This window comes from Stylophora pistillata, chromosome 11 (genome assembly GCF_964205215.1).
Source record: "Stylophora pistillata chromosome 11, jaStyPist1.2, whole genome shotgun sequence".
Lineage (NCBI taxonomy): Eukaryota > Metazoa > Cnidaria > Anthozoa > Scleractinia > Pocilloporidae > Stylophora > Stylophora pistillata.
Genome location: NC_142529.1, coordinates 5,513,348 through 5,537,985, shown reverse-complemented (window position 1 = coordinate 5,537,985; position 24,638 = coordinate 5,513,348). Strand labels below are relative to the sequence as shown.

General features: G+C 37.1%; 2 protein-coding genes and 1 long non-coding RNA gene across 3 annotated transcripts; 1 reads left to right on the top strand and 2 right to left on the bottom strand.

Annotated features, from left to right (window-relative positions):
- Positions 1-508: 508 nt before the first annotated feature.
- LOC148719786 (MAM and fibronectin type III domain-containing protein 1-like) lies at positions 509-2,598 on the bottom strand. Its single transcript, XM_088739155.1, has 3 exons — positions 2,296-2,598; positions 1,660-1,959; positions 509-867 (listed from the first exon to the last, which is right to left on the bottom strand). Exons 1-3 carry the CDS (start codon positions 2,543-2,545, stop codon positions 509-511), a joined length of 909 nt encoding a protein of 302 aa, XP_088595281.1. The 5' UTR covers positions 2,546-2,598.
- An 897-nt stretch (positions 2,599-3,495) lies between these two features.
- Positions 3,496-23,505, bottom strand: LOC148719784 (lactadherin-like). The gene is made up of 5 exons (XM_088737467.1): positions 23,275-23,505; positions 9,230-9,543; positions 8,832-8,976; positions 7,623-7,933; positions 3,496-3,672 (listed from the first exon to the last, which is right to left on the bottom strand). The coding sequence occupies exons 1-5, from the start codon at positions 23,342-23,344 to the stop codon at positions 3,496-3,498; spliced, it is 1,017 nt and encodes a 338-aa protein (XP_088593593.1). The 5' UTR covers positions 23,345-23,505.
- On the top strand, positions 14,254-16,759 carry LOC148719785 (uncharacterized). Its single transcript, XR_015992910.1, has 2 exons — positions 14,254-14,757; positions 16,068-16,759. It is a non-coding gene; the product is annotated as an uncharacterized LOC148719785 (long non-coding RNA).
- Positions 23,506-24,638: the final 1,133 nt, after the last annotated feature.

Below are 24,638 nucleotides of genomic sequence, written 5' to 3'. Positions count from 1 at the left end.
TCCACCTAAAAAAATAATTTGCTGAATGTTCAGTAAATTTTGATGAAAACTCAACAGGTTTAACTGTAGTTTGACTAAGAGTAGCCAATTTTTTTTCTTTTTCCACAAATGTGATTGCATCTGTTTCTTACACATTGGATCACACATTCATTGCACAATTATTTCAGGGCACAATTTAAAGGTCATCCAACCGTCATGTTTGTTTATCATACAATAAATTAAGTGTTGAGATTTACTCAGTGCAAAGTCATTGAATAAAAATCATCTCTCTTCGATGATCAGAAGCAATCCCGGTGGTCAAATGATTTTTGTCACTAGTGAAACATTTCATATGACCAATCAGAAGCCTCAGATACCATTTTTTCACAAGTGTGAAAGATTGATTCAGTTTTCCCACCTTTTGGGGCAGCTTTGCAAAGTAATTGAGAGTGAATATTGCAACCTTCCCTATACTTGCCTGGAATCATGGCTTCAAGAATTGCAGACATAAATTCAGTGGAACAATTTATCAAGGACAAAGGTTTTTATGCAGAACATAATTATTATTTTTCACCTTAACTTGTCCTCCTTCCTTGTAGTCTCTCCAAGTTGTGCCATCTGTAGATAATTGTAGTCTGTAGGTCATCACCCACTGATCTGCTCGAGAATTCCCCTGAGTAGACACAGCACAGATGATATGAAGTGTCTGTAGATCGATTTGTAGATGGGGCTTACTGTCACTTGTTCTTGCACACCATGATGATCCAGATGTGTAGTTCAGGCGGCCATTTTTGGCTGATGTGCTGGCGCTTTGTTCAGAAGAAGCAGTTACTGTATTGTTTGGAATTGTTCCATCTTCCATACCAAGATTAAACTCATCACAACCTCCTATAAATTACAAGGGTTTAAACATTACAAAGTTAATGACCATGAAACAAAATCATTCATGTAGGCTTCAAAGGTGTACATGCAAGGGTATAATTACATGTAAGCACTTATACATTCATTTTGGCTCTCTCAGACCTACATGTAGTCTTACAGTCAGTTAAGAAAGACTGAGCCTAGCCTGTTATGGGAGCTCATGGCTATTTTCCCGGGATTTGACAGCTATGGGAGTCATATTTTCATCTTAGGCCTCACTTGACACAGTGGTAGCCCTTAGATATCCATGCCACTTGTCATCTGTTGTCTTAAGCAAAGCAGTCACTCAACTCAGCACTTAAATAAGTAGTAAGATGAGCATTATTCATTCACCATACAGAGGTGATATACAGCTTTTACAATATCCATTTTGGTTATTTTCCATTTTCCTCAAGTTCCTGAGATGTTAAAAGAGGGATAATACCTGTACAAAAGCAGAGTGTTATAACTTTTCACTGTCTAAAAAACCTTTACATGTTTTTGATCTGTTGGCCAAACACGGATAACTATAATACAAAGCCTTGGATAGTAGCAACTCGCAAGAACCACATAGGTTACTGCAAATTAATGTAAAAGTGAAAAAGTTGAAATTATATATACAATAAGTACAAATTTAAAGTTCTGTTAGAATAATTATGCTTGAAATTCTCATTAACAGTCAGCTCATAAGTCTTTTATTTTGATGTTGTTGTTGTATTTTGTTGTTGTCAGACTCCATTAAAAAAAGTGTTATATTAACACCTTTTTAAGAATTCTTACCATATTTCCTGGTTCTCACCACCACAACAGGACTCTTTGGTCCATCACTAACAGAAGTAAAGGCCAACACTTCAAATTCATATTCTGTGTTGTTGTCAAGCCCAATGACATCTTTACTAAATGCTGTTCCATTGTTGATGGGCAAGGTTTCTGATCCAGTAGAGCCTCTCTTTTTGTAGAACAATTTGAATCCTTTAATCACTCCATTTCTAGAGTCAGCTGGTGGTAAATGCCAGGATGCTGAGATAATTGTAGAAGTAACCGCAATCACATTGAAGCTGCTTGGGGCTCGTGATGGAGCTATGAATTTAAAAAGTGTGATAGTTAATGCCTAACTGACCCTGTTATTTGAAACTGTTACTACAAAACAAGGAATCCTCTTAAAATTGAGTTGTTCCCAACCTGCAGCTCCCTAGCTCAGTTGGTAGCTATAGCTAAGTAGCTATAAGCACGCAACCAATATCTGTGAAGCAAAAGTTTGAATCCCTTCAAAGCCTGAATTTTTTTCTGCCTTTTCACCGCAATTGGTTGAAATTGCAGCCCACCAAGGGTGATCATTTCTTTGCTTGACTTTATCTGCAGGTCCAATTGATTTTATTTAAGCAAAAATTGTGATAATTTTTCTGTTTCACATACCAGCTTCCTTTGTTCTCTCCACCTCAACTGGGCTCTTTGGTCCATTACCATCAGAAGTATAAGCCAAGACTTGAAATTCATATTCTGTGTATTCATCAAGCCCAGTGACATTTCTACTTAATGTTGATCCATCCATTATATTCAGCTTTGTTGCTGGCACACCAGAACTTTTCTTTTTGTAGAACAGTATAAACCCAGTTATGGTCCTTCCATGTCTGGCAAGGACTGGTGGTAACTGCCAGGAAGCCATAATGCTGGTAGAAGAGCTTGCAGTCAACTTGAAATCAGTAGGAGGTTGTGATGGAACTAAAATAAATATATAGCCAGATGTGTGCTTTACTCTGAAGTTGATTTTTAATGTGAAGTTAAGAAAGGAACAAAGACTGAACCATCAATGTGAACTTCAAAGGTAACAAGATATTGACATCAGAGCAATGACTCAGGGATCATCAGAGTAGGGATCTTCTACACAATATATTAAAGATAGGCATTTTGTTGGCCGAATTCAACATTATTATAAATTATATTATCTGACGAAGGGCTAACGCTCGAAATGTCAGCTTTTTTAATCGGTTACAGTGGCCAATTTACCATTTCAACTTTGTTGACATATCCAAATTATTTCGTTACCCCCACTAACGCAGCCCCAAACAGTTTCTTTAGAAACTATATCAGCCTTTATTCATAAAATTATAATTATTACACCAACACATAATTTGTATCATTATACCTGGTATAAATCATGATCTCAATTTTATTCAATTAAACAAAAAGTGAACTGGTAGTATTTCAGAGGAGGAAATGTGACATTTCCTGTATGTAAAAACTGTATGTGGTCATAGTCAAATTCTCCAATGAGCAGCTCTAAAATAACACTAAAACAAACACTCATCCAACCAAGGCACACTCATAACTTAAGAGTATCTAACTCTGATCTAGCTCAATAATCATTTACCCATGCATCCTTTCCTTGTTCAGATAATTGGTCATTAATAATTATTGTGATCTCATTTTTGCCTCAAAAGGAGACAAAAATAAGACCAAAAAACAAAAAAACCCTTTAATTGGAACTATTCCTGACCATAAACTATTACTCTCAGAACCTTAGCTTCCAGAGTGTGGAATTTGTTAGTATAAAGCGGATAAACCTTGCTCTCCCAGATTCTGGCAAATAGATCATTTTTCTCAGGGGGGGCTGAATTACCAACACAAGTAAAGCAAATAAATACCTTTAGTTAGAATTATTCCATAAACTTCCACTCTAAGACCTTTATAGCGATAATATGCTGTGGGCTGAAAGCGGATAAACTTTGCAATGGCAACTTCCTGAAGACTGTTTTTTGCAATGCCATTTTGATTGGAGTTTCCAGGAAAGACCTGTGGTTTGTGGTGCAAAATTTGAAATAATTTCATTTTTTTTCTAATATACTGTATCATGAACAACTTTAAGTATCATTGGTTTCATAAACAGAGACTTTAAGTTTTAAAACTGATGGCAAATAATTGAACCTGAACCATGGAGATTTCTTTAAGTAAAATGTCTCTAATGGCTATGGTGATATTGAGGGAGTTATTGTTCCTTTTGTTAAAAAAAAGTAGTACAACATCAGTATGTGACCATATAATTTCATTAGAACTTCAAATGTAACTTTCAGTGATACTTGAGGGAGAGGTAAATGTCATTTGTGAGAGATTCTAAGCACTGGTCAGACAGAACATAAAAAATAAACATTTTTTAAAAGGGACTTGATTCCAAACAAATCAAATAATATATTCCCTCAAGTGTAAAAAACTGAATAATGCAATGTTCTGAATACTAACAGTGAAAAGGTAGATGAAAGAAACAATTGAAATAATTAATCAGACATAGTTTGAACAACCAATTAAGGGTTTCAACTATATAATCTAAGATTAAACTGAACGAAAGCTACATTTTGCATTAATATTCACAGCCCTAAGTGCAAACTGTAATTGTCCATGATGTTTCCATAAATGTTAGAAGGAAATCACATTAACAAACAAAATTATTTTCCTATTACACAGACACTTAATCGCTCTTTTGTTAAACCTTTTAATCTTTTCAATGAGCACACAAAGATTATATACTGCTAGTATTTCTATGTGGGTAATATGAGTTACTGTAGTTGATATTTCCTCTGTATTCTTTTGAACATTTCCTGATTTTTTAAGATAAAACACAGTCATATTAGTGTGAAGCTATGAGGTAATGGTTATAGTAATAAAGTCCACATGATGAAAACTTAATAACATATATACAGGATACTGAAAGCAAACTGTAGAAATTGCAATGAAGTAAGCACACAGGTTTGTGTTTTTGCTGGAATGAACAATTATGGGTGTTCCAGAAACAGTTTGTAATTCACTTAAAAGATAACTGAGGCTGAGTCTTGACCAAGCTAGTAGACACATCTCCCGTGTCCCTCCTCTTAACTTAAAAAAATTGAATCAGCAAGTGTTGAAGAAGCTACTTTTGGCTTTTTTAATATGTACATAAACATGACTATCATTCATGTATACAGTCCAAAACCACTGCAACCTTGAGGAAAACTGAATTACCAATTTGTTGTAATGATTAAAAATTTGTTGTAATAGTGTAAAACAAGGATTAGAAATGGATCAAGAAAATGGCTACTCTGCTATTAAGGAGAGGTGGCCACTTTAGCAGGGTTTGAGCCAGGCCGCGCCATTGTGCCAATCCCGCACTGCAATTGAAATTGTCCCTTAAAAAAATGGCCAAAGGGACAATTATTTGTCGCCTTCAAAATTTAGGAAAAAGGTCGAAAGGAAGCACACACAAAGAGATTTAATTGTGTACAGAAATTTAGCCACATCTAAAACAGAACATGAAAAGAATATTTTATCGCACGTTTTAAAAAGTTCATTCTACAGTCACATTTCTGCAGTCATGCTCTACTGAACACATGCGTCTCATGCTCAACCAAGCATGGTGAACTTTACATTTGGTGTGTAACATGTCACATCAAAAATGTGTTCGAACAGTAGAAAGCTTTTCAGCTTGAAATCGAAGCCAGCGTGAATCTGCAAAAAATGGCACGGAAGAAGAACCAGAAGAAACAGATGAGGATCAAAGGAAACCGAAAAAGTCATGAACTTTCCAGAAAACTTGGTTGCAAGATCACACATGGTTGCGCTATGAAAAGGAGGCGATGTTCTTCTATTTTTGCCGGAAATCTAAGAAGACAAACCCCTTTGCATCAGCAGAAGGGTGTACAAATTTTAGAACCTCAACTCTGCAAAGACTGTAAAGAACATGAGGATGCTTTTAGTGAAGAAGCTATGAGGGATACATTCAACTAGCCAAGGAGGATATAGCAACAGTCAAGTACGACTCACTGCTCAATTTTCTGGATGAAGTTGGCTTCGAAAGTGTTCAGAATCTTCGAGTAGGAGGAAATGCTACCTACCCATCTCATCAAAGTGTCGAAGGTATGCAAGATGCTATTGCTACTGTTCTGAAGTCTAACATTGACAAACTAGTAGAAGCCAGCCCATTCTTTTCTCTGTTAATTGATGAATCAACAGACTTCAGTAATCATGAAAATCTTCTTTATGTTAAGTTATTGAATGAATTTAAACCAGAACTACACTTTTTAGAAAACATCAACATTCAGGATGGAAAGGCCGAAACTATTACCACTGCCGTTAACTTGCTAAATAAATGGAAAGGAGAAACTTGCACAAAGACAAAATGACAGGATTCGGCAGTGATGGAGCGAGTGTCATGAGAGGAAAAAACAATGGAGTTTCAAAACGAATGAAGGACGATAGTCCATTTCTTGTGTCTATCCACTGCATGGCTCACAGGCTTGTACTTTGCACAAGCCAAGCGGCTAATGGTATTCCTTATTTGGCAAAATTCAAAGAGATCCTTACTGCTCTGTACCGCTACTTTGACAAGTCTACCCTCCAGTCACAGTCACTGGCAGAATTTGAGAAGATCTTTGAACATCCTGAGCTAAAAATCAAGGAAGTGTTTGACATCAGGTGGCTTTCATTCTATGGTGCTCTGGAGAATATGTGCTGCACTTGGCCGTCTCTTCTGGCCTACGTGGAATCCCGATACAACCCCCGTGGATTCAAAAAGAGCCTGAAGGAGTTCAATTTCATTGCCACCCTCTGCATGATGATGGATGTGATTCCTATTCTCACATTCATGAGCCTTGCTTTACAAAAGGAACATGTAGAAATTGCATCAGTTCAGGCACTGGTGAAATCAACTATTACTCAAATAACAGCTCTTAAGAGTAACAACGGCAAATTCTTGTCCGAGATTTTGCCATCACAAGATGATGTTTCAGAAGTTAAATGGAGTCGAGAGAACACTACTAAAGTGACTGCATGCCTGTGAAATTCAACAATTTGAATCAATGAAAATGAAATTCCTTGACAATGTCTTACTAAATCTCGAAAAGAGATTCCCCATAGATTCCACAAAATGTAGTTAATGCATTCGGGATTCTTAGTCGCCACCATGTGCGTTTTCAAAATGAAAATCTATCAACCTACGGAAACGAAGAGCTGGAAACATTGCTTTCCCATTATGGATCTGCAAAGGAACCTAAGGTGGTAAAGATGTACCAGCAGTTGTGGATGCCAAAAAATGCAGAATTGAATGGAACTTTGTTAAAGAGCTGGTTGTTGGAGAGCATTACGCGTGGGCCACATTGCTGAACTATGGAAAATGCTCGCTACCCATCATAGCGATGAAGTCCAAAATTTAATTAAGCTTTGTCAAGTCGCACTTGTATTGCCTACTAATACGGCTGGCTGTGAAAGAGGTTTTAGCGCACAGAATCAAATTAAGAACGTTGGATGTGCTTATGACCATTGACATTGAGGGGCCATGTTCCAAGGACTTTGACTTTTCTACAGCCCTTGATGTTTGGGCTCCAACCAACAGAAGAGTTCATACATGTACGTCTACCAGTAATTAAGAAAGGAATTGAATTTTACAAGGGGATGCCGGGACGAGATTCTGCTGTGAAATGTTTTAAAGTATAAAGCATAGTCATTGATCCTCCATTTAAATATGACAAAAAAAAAAGTCTTCACACCAATAACTTAACTTTTCTTGTTTGTATCAAGGATCAGGTGAAAAAAAATGTTTTGTTGGCTCGCCTGTATGAATGTAAAAAAAATGTTCAATAAAAATTAATTTGTCTGTCCCCCTAAAAATAAAAATGTCCCCCAAAATTTTAGCAAAGGGGACAAATTGTCCCCCAGTGATCAAATCCTAGCTCAAACCCTACTTTAGGAAAGAAATGACTTGAGGAATATAAACCAACCTTGTTAGCATTGTTTTCCTGATAGGTGACAAACTTTGAACTATTGAGGGAAAATTGAAACTTGTACTTTGTTGTCCACTCCCAAGCCCATGGATTTCCCTGCGTAGCTACAGCACAGATGACATACTCAAACAGCAGGTCAATCTGAAGGTAATCATTACCATTATTGTTCCCCCTAGGTGCCCATGACTTTGTATTATTTAGGCGACCATATTTAGCTGCATATACTGAGTTAAATTCTGACGAGGCTGAGAAGCTGCTGTCTGGAATAGTGTCACTCTTGGCTACACCAATGGCCTGCATAGAACATCCTGTAAGGTAATAAATAAATATATAATCAACCCTAGCCTACCTAGATAATAAAAATGTAGAAACAACATAAAACAGAAAATGCTTAGAATGGCTACTACCCCTGTAATGCATCTTGGTTGAGTGCTGCCCTTCATTGTGCATTTCACTTCGCAAAAATTACAATTGAACTTCAAACAAAAAATAACCAGATTTTATTAAAGTTCAGAATAAAGTTTCTTGTGGTGGATTTTTAAACAATTCAACATGGAGCATCATAAGAATAACAGGTTATCACAAGTGCCTGGATTTCTTTGATGAGTGCATAAAAGACAAATATCTACCATTTTATTTTAGCCATGACAGCACTAGCATAGGTATTAAAATGATTTTGAGTCCAATTCAGCATTACCATGAGCATGAGCAGATTTTTGAAACTTTCAAAATTGCAAACAAAATTGCACCAGCTAGTATGGGGCAAGTGGAATTATGCAGTCTTTCAAAAATTTACAAGTGCTTATTAACACAAAATCAAACAAAATCATGACATTATACTTATTAATTATTTACACAAAAAAGCATTATGGTAAGTCAAGACAAACAAAATTTTGTAGGGACAGTGCATGAGTGCTATTTGTAATACACACTAAGGTACAACTTTGCACTACTGTTACAACTTTGTACTTAATTAACTTGAAAAAAAATGCACTCAATCATTTTGAGCCAAATTATCAGTGGCACATGTATACCAGTTATTATCCAAAAATTAACAAGCATAAGAGGCACACCATATCAAAATTTATAACAGACAGTAGGTTTGAGAAATTTATTTAAAGAATAATCTTAGACTACCCTATACAATACTAAATAATGATATGATAATGGCAAACATGCAAAAATAAGTACAAGTTTCAAACTCACTAAGCTTTTGTTCCACTCCAAACACCTCTGTTCTCATACACACCCCACCCTGGTGTGTTTTTGGCAAGAATCGCAGATATCTTGTTAACACTTTATAAACAACATGCTTCACTTCTGAGTTCCTGTCATCATTTCCTCTCAGAAACTTCAAAATAGTAAATAAAGTCAACTCATCATCAATAATTTTTTTGGCCAGTTGGGAAAATAGTGAGAACAAAAATATTAAAAGTGTAAATAGCATTAAGATCAACAATTCTTAGCACAAGACTTCAATACCACTTTACCTGTAAGATACTCTTTCATATCAGACTTAGAGTCCATGTTATATTATTTTTGTAAAAATAGCTGTCATTTTTTTGAGCAGTTAATTTATCCCTCACATTGTATCTCCTACATACCTTAACTTGTCCGCCCTCCTTGTAGTCTGTCCAAGTTGTCCCGTTTGTGGAAAATTGTAGTGTGTAATTCTTCACCCACTGATCTGCTTGAGAATTCCCTTGAGTAGCCACAGCACAGATGATATGAAGTGTCTGTAGATCAATCTGCAGATATGGGTTGGTGTCATTTGTTATTGCACACCATGATGATCCTGATGTGTAGTTCAGTCGACCATTCTTGGCTGGTGTGGTGGCACTTTGTACAGAAGAAGCAGTTATATTACTGTTTGGAATTGTTCCCCTTCCCATTCCAAGATCTAAATGAACACAAGCTCCTGTAGAAACAATATTTTGTTTGCATTATAACATATTCATGATAATTATTGCAAAAGGGATAATGGGTTGGCTGTGAGAGGCAATTATGTGTTTGTATCAGTTACCTCTACCATAATGTCCATTTCACAGACAGTAATTAAAATTAGAGCTAGCCTACTTCCAAAATGATTTTCCAATTTCATTAAAAATTAAGAATGTCAGTCCTTATTAAGCTTTACACCCTAACATCAGTATGCAAGTTCTACTGTTCACCTACTTCACCTACTCTGCCAAATTTAAGTCTAGACCGAGCACCAGAAATATCTTTTTTTAGGCCGTTAACCTCGCGATTTCGCGTCCACCATTATTCTTCGTTTTCAGCCACAGCCATGCTGATGGACATCTGTTAAAGTAAATATGGCTTCGGTAGACGCGCCTTCGAGCGAAAGTGTTCCTTTTTCGGAGAATTATGGCAGTCTTACCGGTTCTGCTAAGGCCAGGTATCGAGTCAAAGTTCTTATTTGTGGATTTGATCCATACACGTTAAAAAAATCGGAGTGTAGCGAGGATTTAGTGGATTATCCTAGCGTGGAATATCCCGACATTGTGAATTATCTGGTACTCCAGACCTCGTGGATAACCAGGCAGCAAATGAAAGCGTATTAGTCATGTGTGGGACTTAGAACAGAGCCTGATGGAGAATGGATTTGCCCTTCATGTCCACCATGAAATTGATGTGCAAAAATTTGGAATTGCTGGTATAAAGAAATGTTGTTGTTGATGATGTCCAAAGTTATTCAGTTCCTGCATTTATTTGTTATACCTTTTGATTACAACAGGAACAGTTTTTTAGCTACCTATACAAAAGATGGTAACCCCTTCATTAGCCACTTTAGGCATTTTTATTGTTGGTTGAATATTTTATTAGTATTAGGAACCACCATAATTATTAATAACTACACAAATTTAATTCATTTCCGTTGACTGTGGGGTATGGATTAGGCCTAAAAGTTATTTTTCTTAACTTAGAAACTCCTTGAAGAGGAAATTGTTGCTGAATTAAACATCATATTTTCTCAATGATACCTGATAAAATATTGATACTCTCACAAAGGGTCTAAATACTCTATTTAAAAGGCACAGACACTCTGATATATTTGTAAGGGCACAGCAAGTTACTGCAATTTTGTCTATTGGAGCCTAGTCATCACCTTGCCGAGCTGTCACCAGCTGAATAGGGAGTATTTCTTACAATACTTTCTGCGGACAAGACCAATCACCCTTTCCACGTGGATTCGGACATAAGCAATTTTTCTGGTTTGCTCCACTTCCTCTGCAGACAACTGTTTCTTACCTCTAGTAAATGCTGGTATATGAAGGTGAGCTTGATAAAGACCAACAGGGTCAGCAATATCAAAGCCCCTGTCAGTAAGCAATATGTCCCCAGGTAAAAGCTTTCTCAACAAACCAGACTTTTCTGTGAGATATTTGTCACTCACTCTCCCACCCTGTGCTTTTGAAATGAATGAGATAACACCTTGTGGTGTTACACCAATAAGAAACTTTATAGTATTGTGATGATTATAATTAGACCAGGTCATTGCCCTAGCAATTAGCGTTAAATCCAATATTAATCAAACCAAGAAATTTATTGACTGTAAAATCCTTAAACATCGATTCAAAAACGTTTTTCTTCAGAAACCTATTTCTACCCGAAAAGCCACATGGGACAAAGCCACCGCCAGGCAGTTCCCGGATGGTCACAACAATTAGGCTAGATGGTCTTTCCATAAAGATCTCAAAGCAGTCAATGATGACTGCAACTCTCTTGCAAAAATTGTGTTGGAAAACTGCTGGCATGGTGGCTTGCAGTTCCTCATGCTTTGGCCACTGGATTGAAAACTTTAGTCAGATAGACACTACATGTGTCCACTTGTCAAAAATTCTTGATGTGGTTGGCACAGATATATTGGAACAAAAAGATAAATCCAGCAATGGAGAATTGAGTTTAAGTCTAATTAAAACTATAAGAAACTCTTGAAACTGGCCAAGTGCATTTTTGGTGGTTACTTTTATGCGAGGAGCAATAATATTAAAAACATGCATTAAAAGGGAAAATGTGGGGACTCCTTTGTAAAACTTCGTTTTTTCGTCATTATTTGTAAAGCTTTCCATAGTTAACTGAAGAGACAGTAGTTGTCCCTTTGTACTGCTTAGCTCATCAGTGATGTGTTGCAAGTAGATCTGCTGTCTGTCCATTTGAGTCATATCAAGGTCAGTCTGGTAGCATCCCTCTGACAAAACCTTTTCTTCAGTCTGACAAAATTGGTCATGTTTATCATTATCATTACAATTACTGTTGTCAGCAAGGTTAATGGCATCATCAATTGGACATGAACCTGAAGTGCCATCATCAATGGGACATGACCCTGAAGTGCCATTCTCAATGGGACATAACCCTGAAGTGAAATTGCTTGTGCGTGCTGCCATGAAAAATATAGATGCATCATATGTCAAGTGTATAATTTTATTTAGTAATGGCTGTATAAATATTCCAACATAGGCTTGTAGGTGGCACGAATGAAAGGCCAAAAACAGGGTTGCTGTTGGGTTTACCAACATATCTGTCTTACTAAATACAATACTGTCTACAATTTGAATTAATTGAAATGAAAGGGATAATATTATTCCATATAAACTTGCATTCTGGCACAGTGACAACAAGAAGACAAAACGCAAGTGCCAACATTATTGTTAGTTAAGACACAACACCCTCCCTCGAAGAAACTTGAAACAAGTAAGCAAGTTTGCGATTAGGACCGCATTTGGGTCATGACAAAGTACATTTACAAGGTGTTTCAGTCTCGACAAACTCGCTGCATTGTATAACCTCCTCCACACCGCTGTCTTGGGTAGTACTAGAGGAAGTTAACTCATCATATTTCCGCTTGATTTCATTCCTCTTTCGAGCACAAGCATTTCGATCAACTGCCAGGGAAACATTTTTAATTTTGTCGTGACCAAGATTTATGGTAGGTGCCCAGTAATGGTTGGTGGTGTCCTGGAGATCAGCACGTTCTCCTACAAGTAAACATTTATTAATGTCCTATTTCTTTGACAAAATTTCTATGTAATGATAACAAATCGTTAATTTAGGTCATTTTGTCGGACAATTCGTAAGAGATAACTTGGTTATCTCCTGATAATTCACGCAAATTCAAAGACGACAGACCATACGTGCGAACATGTGCGCGAGGTGATTCGCTATCATTTGGTTCGGTCGACAATTTTATTCCTTGTGGACGTGAGGACTGATTCCAGAGAAGAGATTAAAAATTTTACCAAAGTATTTCACATTATCTACTTACCAGAAATAAAATAATTGTTACAAACGCGAGAGTTTTCAGCTTTCTCAGTTGTCGTCAAACTCCTTTCTGTAAATACTCGCGAAACACTCCCTTACCAAATCTACATATGTGTGACATATATGTGACATAGGTTCAATCGTTGCACATATATGTCACATATATGTGCATATATGTGACATATAGTTAAAATGCTACAGTCATTTCTACATATATGTCACATATGTCTGCATATATGCGACATATATGAAAATTGGCAAGGATGAAAACATATATGTAACATGTATGTAAGTTTGCACATATATGTAGCATTTATGTTTGCTCATATTTATAGATATAGCCTTGCATGGACTGATACAGTAAATTGAGGAGTCCCTAATTCCATTGTAGGGTTCAAATATTACATGATGCACTGCTGTTTTCATTTTTATTACATTGTATGAATAATAAACTTAAAATGGAAAAGTGCTTATATCAATCTCTATAAGCACATTATATATACTCATGCATGCAGATCTGATCGTGAACTATTAAATATTTAACATTTTACCAATCCTACTTAAATGATAACGTCAGCTTTTATAATCGTAACAGTGGTCAATTTACCATTTCAATTTTGTTGATATATTCAGATTATTTCGTTACCCCTACTGACGCAGCCCCAAACAGTTTCTTTTAGAAACTATCAGCCTCTACTTAAACGATAGCTTGCATGTATCCTGCTTGAACCTTTCTCTCAAATGAATTAATGCAATCCAAGTTTTTGGTGAAGCTAGGCTGGGTTATTTATGCTGTCATCATAACAAAAATTGCTTAAATTATTTGATAAAAAGTGAGATTCTTCTGAACTACAAATACCAAAGAGAAATACCTGAATTTCTGTGCCACTAATTCTTTAAATACATGTAGCTAAAAGAGGCAAACCATGTAGCAAGGATAAGCTCTGATGGTGTGGGTCTCATGGCTTGTGTACAGCTCTACCTTATGGCCCATGCATATATCAAGTCTGCAAAGTACTTTTAAAGTGCATTCAATGAGCTGACACACTTAATTGTTAAGTAATCCAGGAATACAGTGCAAACTAATCGAAGCAATTACACCTGAAAGACAATTTCCATTTAGATTGCGAGCAACCACCAAAGTAAGGATCAAAAGAACGCTCTCAGACAGTTTAAGTAGTGAACCTGGGTACACAAAGGGATCCTTAAAAATTTCTGTTTGATTGGAGATGTCGCCACCAACTGATTTCTCTTCATCATCTGAAAAGCTTTCACGATAGCTTCTTCCATCATCTTCAGAGACACCGCTCCAATTCATATCCAAAATATCATCGCTGTTGTCTTCAGGTCAAGACATTCCTTGATGGTCCGGAGATGAAGGCAATGACATATCTGACTTAGTCTCCGACATACTGAAGTCCGCATTAATTGTCATCACGGTCATCTGAATACTCTGATTTGCGATTTCCTAGCGAAACATTCCCACTTTCCTCGGGAGTTTGCTCATCTTCATCTGAGGTAAGTTGTACCGTTTTATCCTGCTGTCGATAAAAAGTGCTTTTGGGTTTTTGAAGGGATACTTCTCTTCGATGAATGTTGTGGCGATCTCGCTTTCTTAACGTTCCACCATTTTACATGGCATGTAAAGCGCATGCCCTCTCATCGCGAAAGACCACAATGCCTGAGGGCACGCATCACGTGGTAATATTCATGTGACTAGACAAGAGCGTCGACAAGAGCGGGAGTTTTTGAGTCGCAAGTTCCGAAGCATTGTTTCATCGGATAAATTTCGCTAGTGTCCTCCCATTTTGGACAACTTTTCTCATAATGAGAGAAACAAAGGCGCCTTCTCGCTTCGCTAACGGCTTTGGTAAGTCATACAAAATTAACTGCGTTATATGGATAGTTGTCTTAGCTGCGAATAAATGCTTTCCGTTGTACCTTGGTTCCAGAGGAATTTTGTTTCAAAGCTAGGCCAATTGCGGATTCAACTTTGCCGTAAAGATTCGCTACCTTCGGCATGTTTTGAGAGCGTGAAATTTCGGGTCATCCTCAGTGTAAAAACCTAATGAGGTTTTCTTTGTTTCATGAGGAATTGTTTTGCTGTACGCTTTTGTTTTTAATGTTTTGTTGTCTTTGTTTTACGTCTCTCGTGAGCTTTACAGGTTTTTACACCGAGGATGAGCCGAAATTTCCGTTTGTTTTCATTGATTGACCTGTAAACTAGCTTCTAGCTAAGTGTTTCTCCACGTTAAACTGTTCATTATTATATTAAAATCCGCCATTTTGGAAACGGGGCAAACAGATCGAGAAGTGTTTGTACGCAATGTCAAAAAACGTCTGTAATATAAAAATCTGGACAAGACTTCCGTATTATATCCCCATACTTGATTATGCAGTCAATTCTTGGATAAAGGAAACCAGAGGAAAAACAACGTATTTCCTTTGGGACTACAGCTTTGTTTTTGATTGGTTGGGGGTTATACGGAAATCTTTCCAAAATCTGCACAAACGTTGAATGGTGAGGATAATATGGAGGCCCAAGCATTTCTCTATTTAAAATTGAGGGGGATATATAAAGGTAAGCTGAAAAGTGGGTGATCGTGTTTTTAATTTTCCTTACATCTGTCTGTAAACCCCGCAAAGTTTTCAAGGTCAGGGAAGAGTTACTGGGGAATTTTGCAAAAAGTCAGGGAAAATCTTAGTTCTCGTCAAAGTCAGTGAAAAGTTGGGGAATGTTGATTTGAGGGTTCCACAGAGGTTGGTGAAGTAGTCGATCAAGTGTAGCAAATCGGATAGAAAGCTTAAAAGCGATGGAGAAGTGTATCATAGAACAATAGAACTATGCAATTCCGAGAAATTTTGTAAATCGTTCCCTGCATGTCTTTAGCCTTAGCCATTTTATATTTGAGTTGTGCACCCCAAGGAAATAAAACAAATCATCAAACCCTGCTTAACTCTGTGCTAATAATATTTTGTGCACTGCGCTTTCGATAATTTGGTAAATAATTTAATTCAAGGTCAGTGAAAAATGTTTTGAGGTCAGTGAAAAGTCAGAGAAAAGTCAGGGAATTTTTTGGGTTCCAATGAGTGGCAACATTGTGTTAGTATCACTATATTTAAGATATATCACAAACTAATTTATGATTCTAAGTATATATCTTCCTTCTCATTTGACAGCATTTGTATAGTCCCAATTCAAGGACTCAAAAGTGGCCCTTGTGCGAAAAACCATCCAGGACACGTGCACAGGATGCCACAGAGGAATTTCAAAAAGGAAAGAATGTTGACACTATATCGTTAGCATGCACTTGCGTTTTATGACCCTTAATCTTGTCCAATACATTCCATTAAAGTTCATGCACTCATCAGTAACCTATATGGGCAATAGACTTATCATTTTCTCAGTTGAATGCCTGGTTTATTGTTTGATGGGTTCTGAGTTAATGTTTTTGAATGTTGCATATTTGCGGGACCATCCATTGAGGGAGATTGATATCTGCTTTTTTTTTTATCTATAATGCCCTTGAAAATAGAAAAAAAATTGATTGTGGCAATTGGTGTGCTTTAACTCAAGAGAAGTTTCTCCAACTGACCTGTAATTTACCAAGTACATGTCACTGGTGTACATGTTGCGGTTCAGTTTTATCCTAGGTTCAATTTTTATTTTCGTTTGTATTAATTAAACTCTATCATTATTGCATATAGCCATATATCCAAAAACAAATGGAATTAAAATTTGCCTGTAGGATAAAACTGAAATACATCACTTTGATGTGGTACGTTGTAATTCAGGCCATTTTATTGATGTAAACACTCATTCACCTTGTTTAAGGAGGAATACAAAATATATGCTTTGTTTGCCACAACCATATATGTCTATGAGCATTTTCTTGCTTTACATTTGGGTACAGCTTTTCATTTGCATATATACAGGCTGTCGATGTTTTATATAACTGTTTAATATGAAAAAAGATTGGCTCATAAAATTTAGAAGGACTGCAGAAATGTAATGGTCAAGAGGCCAACTCCAATGTAGCTTTGTTGGTTTATTAGCTCGACGTTTGGACCGTCTCAGTCTTCCTCAGGAGCATACTAATTACAATGTAATTAGTATGTAATTAGTATGCTCCTGAGGAAGACCGAGACGGTCGAAACGTCGGGCTAATAAACCAATAAAGCTACATCGGAGTTGGCCTCTTGACCATTACATTTCTGCTTTTATTTACGTTATTTCAAGAGCCCACGATCGCTTCAGTGATCCTCCAGGCAGCGCGTTTGAGACTGATCAGCATTGTTTGTGGGACCCCTTACAAGCTTCTACTTATATATATATATATATATATATATATATATATATATATATATACAATTATTTAGGAAAATAAAAATTAAAACTTTGCACGAAGTTTTAGTGCGAAGTTTTAATTTTTATTTTCTTAAATAATTGTTTACAAAGCTCCATGATTTTAGAGCACTCTCCGATTCAAGGATAAGGTTTTTTACGTTTATATATATATATATATATATATATACGAGTTCTATTTTCTTTACATATTAACAGGTTTCTCAAAGCCATGCCTTACAGAAATATATGATTTTGTGGTCTCAATTAAGGATTGTGGTTATTCTATATTGACTGCAATTGTTTTTGGCTAGCTATTATAAACTATAATACATCTATGCCTTTAGGTTGACCTGCATATGCATGCCCTCAACAAATCTACATATATGTGACATACATGTTACACATGTGTGCCACATATATGTGGCATATATGTGCAACGATTGAACTTATGTAACATATATGTCACATATATGTAGATTTGGTAAGGGTGCATTTGTGGTTCCCAGGTTCCACATATATGTTACATATATGTTACATATATATGTCACATATATGTGATATACATGCAACATGAGTGCCAAATTCCTACATATGCCACATTTATGTTACACATATGTGGCATATATTTGACATATATGCCACATATATGTGGCATATATGGCACATATATGTGGCATACATATGTAACATATATATGTTACATATATGTAGCTTTGGTAAGGGCTGTCTTCTTTGGGCTTCACTCAATTTGTGAATTTCTTCTCCCTTGTTTAATATTATCGACGGAAACCGATAAAATTTAAATCTTTCTTTATCTCTTGCACTGTTATGTCCGCAATTCTTCACTGCACGAATGTAGCCCATTGATTAAGTGCTTAAAACACAAAGACCTTCGACAACCGTGACCTGAATTGACCTAGATCCCCTTCGTTTTGAGGGTGATGCTATATCGAAGGCGCTCGTCGAGGGTCGAACACACAAATTTATAGTATAGCGGTTAAATATAAAATATGTCATGTAAGCTGTACCACTTATTCCCAACGAAAAGTTCAAACCCGAAATGTGTAAGATCGCACTGAACAAAGTATAAAGATATACAAAAACTAATACAAATGTTTTCAGTGTGTTTGAGCTAATTTACAAGGTTGTCAATGCGCTAATAAACCTAACAGTAACGTTTGAATTTTAGACGGTAGCTTCATCTCTTAAAAAGTAGAGAGATTCTCGAGCGAGAGATTCTCCTTGGAGCGTTAAGTCAATTTTTTTAATAATGTAATACGAAAAACTTGTCAACACTAAAACATCAAATGATTCGTAAAATAACGAACAAGATTTTCAGGAATTGTACACAGCCTAGCCTAGTCTTAAGTCTTAAGTCAATCGCACACTAGGAAGAATCTTCTCCAATATCAATTTACGTCACTAATCTGCAACGATTATATCCTCGAACTCGTCTCTTTTCCCATCGAAATAACCCAAAAAGTACTGGTTTTTTACCAGAACAATTTTCAAGGTTTAAAGACGATTGAATAGTCGCCGCTATGATTACGCATTTTAGTGTAATAATAATAATAATAATAATAATAACGAATATTTATACAGGATAGCCCTTCAGTGCAGGAGCACTGTTATCAATGGGGTCCTGTCTAAATAACATAATATAAGGATAAAAACTAGAATAAGACAAGGATGACTACGCACCTAATTAAATGCCCTATGCAAAAAATAGATCTAAAGACTCCCTAAATGGTACCCTACTGCTAATTTGCTTGATTTTTAAAGGTAAAAAATTAAAAACTAAAGCTCCTAAAAAATAAAAAACTTTTCCGAGCAAAGTCAAGTCTCACTTTCGGCAGAGTAACGGTGGTCCCTCTGTTCCTCGTATTAAAATCGTGGGTTAACAATTCAAAATATTCTTTGAAAGGACTACAAACATTGCCGTTTAGGCAATCAAAAACAAATAAACAAGCCTTTTTCTTTAAAAAATTTTCAATTGTGGGTAGACGGAGTTCACAGTTTAGACATTTTGAGTTTTGCAGAATAATCCTGTGACTACGTTGTTCCAGGTTTCTTATTTGGCACCTTCGTGTCTCTGACCAACCAAGCGTAATTTGACCGCAGTAAGTGAATATGGGCATTATCATTGCTCTGTAGATTCGTTCAGCGCTTAAGGTGTCAGTGTTAGAACGGATTCTTCGTAATAAATTCACTCTTCCTGCAGATTTCTTGTATGTTTTGTAAAAGTGCTTGTCAAGATTCAATGTAGGGTCCAGATAGACACCTAGGTACTTGTAATTTGTAGTCGTGTCGATGCGAGATCCATTTACTGAGAGGTTTAGTTCTTTGCCATCAAAACCACTTAATCTTTTTGTTGTTCCGAATAGCATTACTTCAGTTTTTCCTTTTTTGAGATTAATGATAAGTTCGTTATCTCGAAACCAGGAGGCAAAGCTATTGATGTCTTCGCTAAGATTGTGTTGAATAATATCCAAGTCTTTCGAGTCTCACTGAAAAACTGTTTTCAATTTTAAATGTCATCCTTTCGCGGGCTTTCGCAAATATTCGCGGGTGAACCGGAAGTCGGCCAGCATGGCCGACTTCCGGTTCACAGGTCATTGCATAATTAGCCGTGACGTAACGTAAAAACGAAGAATTTGACCATATTCCGGAAATTGATCGCAGGACTCAGAAGAAGGGACGTCAAAGGCTCAATGCGAAAATCTAACATGGCAAAATGTCAGGTAAACATAACAGAATGCTTTACTCTATTCTTACAAAAACTAAACGAAAATGACGAGGCATCGATGCGTAATTCAAAGCTGAAGTAATCGTGCAGACCATGCTGTAGGTATTTCTCTGTATCGGAGCCTTGCAAACAGATCAGAGCGGGAAAAACGGTTGCGATTTGTGCGAACTCGCCGAGTAAACTACAGTCCTGCAGGAATATTTGTGATCTACTCCGAACACTTCTCGGAGGACTGTTTCGAGAGTGTAAGACGCAGAGGTTGAGGCTTTGAAACAGCTTTTATTCGGCAAACAAAGACCACGGCTAACAGCACATGCTTAGCAAAACAAAAGACCTGATGTCTCGTACTTGCAAAGTTCATATACCTGAACGGTGTCCGATGTCAGCACGTGGCTGCATGGCGTGACATTACCTTATGTAACGCGATTCGATAATCATGTCTATAAACAAAACTCTAAGCACAAATTGTCACAGAGAGATCTGTGTACCTTGAAGGATCTAGGTGAAGAATTCTGTAGGGTTCAGTGCCTACCGTTCAAAAGAAGGGACAAGAAAAACCGTCCTCTGTGCGATCTCGACGAAAGTGAAGTCTACGAACCTCGACGGGGTTTGTCACCTATACATATACGCTGATCATTATCCACCTTTAACAACTCTCTGGCAGAACGCCTAACCAGAGGAAAGTACTCGGTGAACATTGTGAATACGAATGATAAAATAGCCGAATTGAGGAATTAGATTTCTCACCTCAATGAGCTCACTTTCACAAAAGAGATGAAAAATATAATTGAGTGCTCTAACTCTAAAAAATAGCTAGCTTTAATAACAGCGAAAGTAGAACAAACAGCTGAAGACAGATAGGGTGTAGAAACACTTTAAAATGTAGGCTTGCAGCAAAAAAACTGAGACAATGAAAATTTCTTTAAAATTCTCTCAAACTATCAACCATCTGACAGCCAAGTCAGCGTGCTATCAAAGGGTCCTAATTAAATTCATCCCAACATCCGTGACAAATGAATGTGAAATCAGGCCTAGTTTTGCGAGATTTATTCGCAAGGCCAATGCGCCTCCGTTACACCTTTCACGAACAAAACAAAGAAACACTACCGTTTCATATCAAACTGAATGCCACCGGTTCAGTCTTCTATCGCCCTTCAGAGCTACTTGGAAAATTTTCATAATACAACTTGCTGACTGTATTAAGCCGAAAAATACTTTGTAACGCAATGAGGTCACGGCTCTGAAAGTGTTGAAGCAAACTCTGCTTTAAACCTCACCAAAGCAACGCAACGCTAGTCATCATGAATAAGACAGAAAAAACATAAGGCCAAAGTGCAACTCAACAACATATTTCACCTCAAACCTCTCAAAGCACCGACAGTAAAAAACACGCTGGAAAGGGTTAATGAGATCATTGACCAAATGCATCGGGCAAACACATTAATGGCTTACAAATGGCTTTCACAAAACCCCAATATCCGCCTTGATACACAATCAGCCACGGCCGAAAACAATTTTTATATATCTCTCGATCATTTCTTACAGAAAAGCAAAATCTCTTACATCAAGCAAAAATACAATTAGAAGGCGATAAAGCGATGTGACCACAAAAGCCGCATGGGGAGTCCGTGCCGTTCTTTATTTATCTTTATTCGCGTGGCAAAATTAATCGTTTGCCGGCGCAAAACTATTCTCAGAAGCTTCAGATAATTTCTGGGACAATTCATCGTCAGACAAAGTCGACATTTTACGACTGACAACGAAACAGTTCTCAAAAAAGTACTATGTGTGATTCTCTTTGCAGCGAACAAAGAGAGTTGTGACAAAGCAAAGCATAAGTTTGTTGAGCCTTTGATGTCATGATGACGTTTCCTGCTGTACGGCTGGAACATGTTTTCAGCAATGGCCGACGATTTTTACACGACTTTCAAGCGGTAAAAATTGGTCATCGAAGGTTTATTTTGAGTTTTTAATGGTAAAAAGGGTTTTAACTTGATCCAATTCAACATTCTGTAAAAGAATTAGCCCAAAATAAAAGGTCAATTTTCGTCTCAGCTAGGGGCACTTTAAGATTTCCTGTGATACTTGCATAATTTTTCTAAGAATCCAGAGCGTCTTGAGTCTGCAATCATTTACTTTATTCTTTAAATGACCTCAGTGTTTGATTCAGTGGTGATGCTGATGGCAGATATCATGCTTATTATTAATTATCATAATTTCGTCAGTGTAACATGGTTGTGAATAATCAAATCCGCAGCATTGAAATACTCTGAAAGTCATTTCTGAAGGTGTCCATCTTTAGAGAAAACGAGGAAAAATTTTAGTTTCTAGAGAAACTCTTGTGGTGCACTGGACGGCAAGTGAAGAGAGTTGTTGATAATTAAAGGTTACAAATAAAATGCCTCAGTAAATTTGAGAAAAGTGGGATTGAAACTGGCTTTCTTAGAGCAAAGAGAGGTTTAGTTTAAGTGTAAATGTACAGTTTCTGGGGTGCAAGGTGGGGATCTGTACAGGCTGATCAACAAAATGGCTGAGTGAACTGATCTATGCTGAAACAGGCATAATCTATAATATTATTATAGATTATGCCTCTTTCAGCATAGATCAGTTCACTCAGCCATTTTGTTGATCAGCCCGTACAACCCTATACCTTGCACCCCAGAAACTGTACATTTAATTAATTAATCCATACCTAATGTTATGCACACTGTGAGTTCCTTGATAAAAGAAACATTGGAAAAAACAATAGACCATCACTGGAACTATAAAAGCTTTGTTTTAAGCTGGTTAGAAGAGGTAGAATAATTTCTAAGAGCGTTGTTTCATGAAATTGAAGCACATGTCACTACCTCATTACATTGTCAAGAGCTCCATTGCAACACAATAGTGTCAGAATCGTCTGTCTGTTTGTTGATTAATTTAGAGTTTAATTTGAATTTCGAAAATTTCTCCATGCTTCCAAACTGAGTTAGATATAAATGTAGAGGGATTTTCAACTGTACCGTTTGTTTTAAAGTGACATTAATTTTGAATAAAAAAAAAATGCAAATCCCGAGGGACCCTATTTCTTACTTAAATTGATGCTGTCCGCAATGAGGATTAAGAAGCGACCGTGCGAGAAAGCCTTAGGCTTCAGCACTCAAAACTGCAAGAAATCTCCAATCAAGCGCCCTGAATATAAACATTAATCTATTTCTAATATATTTCAAATGAAATAGTGGGAGCAACTTTAGAATACCCGTCCACCTCATTTACATGTGTCGGGAGTCTTTAAAGAAAGAAGTAGTGCTCACCTGAAGCCAGAGGAAGAAGTACAGCAAGAAGGGCTACCCGGAAACGAAGCTCAAGATTAAATTGCGCCATGAATCAATTGAGTGTGTCACGGTATGCGATCACGATTGTTTTGATTGACCGGCCGTTTGTAACAAAACGCTCATTAGACAAAAGATATCTTTGATCCCTCACTATTCAAGCTCGTCTTTGTATAGTTTGTAACAATATCGTCCGCGCTTCCTGCAAAACAATCACACCCCGGACTGCGTGGGCCTAGCATTGTCATCTCGTAACAAGATGACAGAAGCAGGACTTTGTTCATACTTCCCAGAGTGCCCTGCGCTGTAGCTCATGTTTCAGCATATTTCAGCTAATTTCTCTTTGGTTTCGTTAGCAGCTTACAATTTAAAATGTAAATAATTTGTTTAAGATTGGCCTCTCGAAGTTCTCTAATAGCAGTCAGAATACATTCTCATTCCCATGTAAACAGAAAAGGCAAAAGAATTCAAGCCAGCTAAATCATTATAATTGACTTAAAAACTGCATCAACAAACAGTTGATGTAGTTCTTACCAAGCAGAGATTAGTAGTACTATAGCTAAGATAACAGAAAGTCGAAGTCTTGCTTTAATCTGGGACTAAATGAACAGTTAACTGCAAAAACAGAATGTACTATTTGGTTATTACGGGTGTGGACAAAACCTAGCCTTCCCTATGGCCTACCCTATGGCCTACCCTATGGCCTACCGGTGGTCAGATTTTTAAGAACATAAAAATAAAATCAGTAAGAGTAGAACGAATACGCTGTTGTACAATTATCTGTCTATGAAAAGGGTATACTAAGAGGTCGCTAACACGATTTTCAAAGTCCGAGGGAACAAAACACTGCAAATATCACAGCACTCAACCATAACGGTAGGTTAAGGGGGGGGGGGGGGGAGAGGAGGGGCCAATATTGCGTAGTCGCAGAGGATATACAAAATGGTGGCTTTATGATGAGGGCTGTCAGTTGGTAACATATAGTGGAGTGCTAGTGTAAAAATATAATGACCGGCGTTATATTGGAGAGCATACATATCCAGGTAATAAAACGCAAAAATTACGTGCCAGGCCAATTTTTTAAGTGCCCTCAAGTGCTGTAGAGTATTTAATTTGCAACGAACACCCCGGGACACGCACGCATCGCCATCGTAAACATTTCGCAAACTTTACTTGCTTTTCCAAAGAAAGGGCCAGTATTGTACTAATTTGAAAGGAGAGCTGATATGATGTTTGCCCAAAAGTTGGTTTTAACCGGCTTCTGTTCCTCGATTTCCTTATTCTATCAGAAGGTTAAGAAATTCTGATCGGAATGTGGCCGCCAAAACAGCAGAAGAAAGTCGTTG

Coding starts and splice junctions, on each gene's coding strand:
- LOC148719786 (XM_088739155.1), bottom strand. CDS start 2,545: ATGGCTTCCTGGCAGTTACCACCAGTCCTTGCCAGACATGGAAGGACC. Junction 1,960..2,295: donor GGAGAGAACAAAGGAAGCTG/GTATGTGAAACA, acceptor TTAAATTCATAG/CTCCATCACGAGCCCCAAGC. Junction 868..1,659: donor GGTGAGAACCAGGAAATATG/GTAAGAATTCTT, acceptor TGTAATTTATAG/GAGGTTGTGATGAGTTTAAT.
- LOC148719784 (XM_088737467.1), bottom strand. CDS start 23,344: ATGGCGCAATTTAATCTTGAGCTTCGTTTCCGGGTAGCCCTTCTTGCT. Junction 8,977..9,229: donor AGGAGGGCGGACAAGTTAAG/GTATGTAGGAGA, acceptor ACTATTTTGAAG/TTTCTGAGAGGAAATGATGA. Junction 7,934..8,831: donor TGGAGTGGAACAAAAGCTTA/GTGAGTTTGAAA, acceptor ATTACCTTACAG/GATGTTCTATGCAGGCCATT.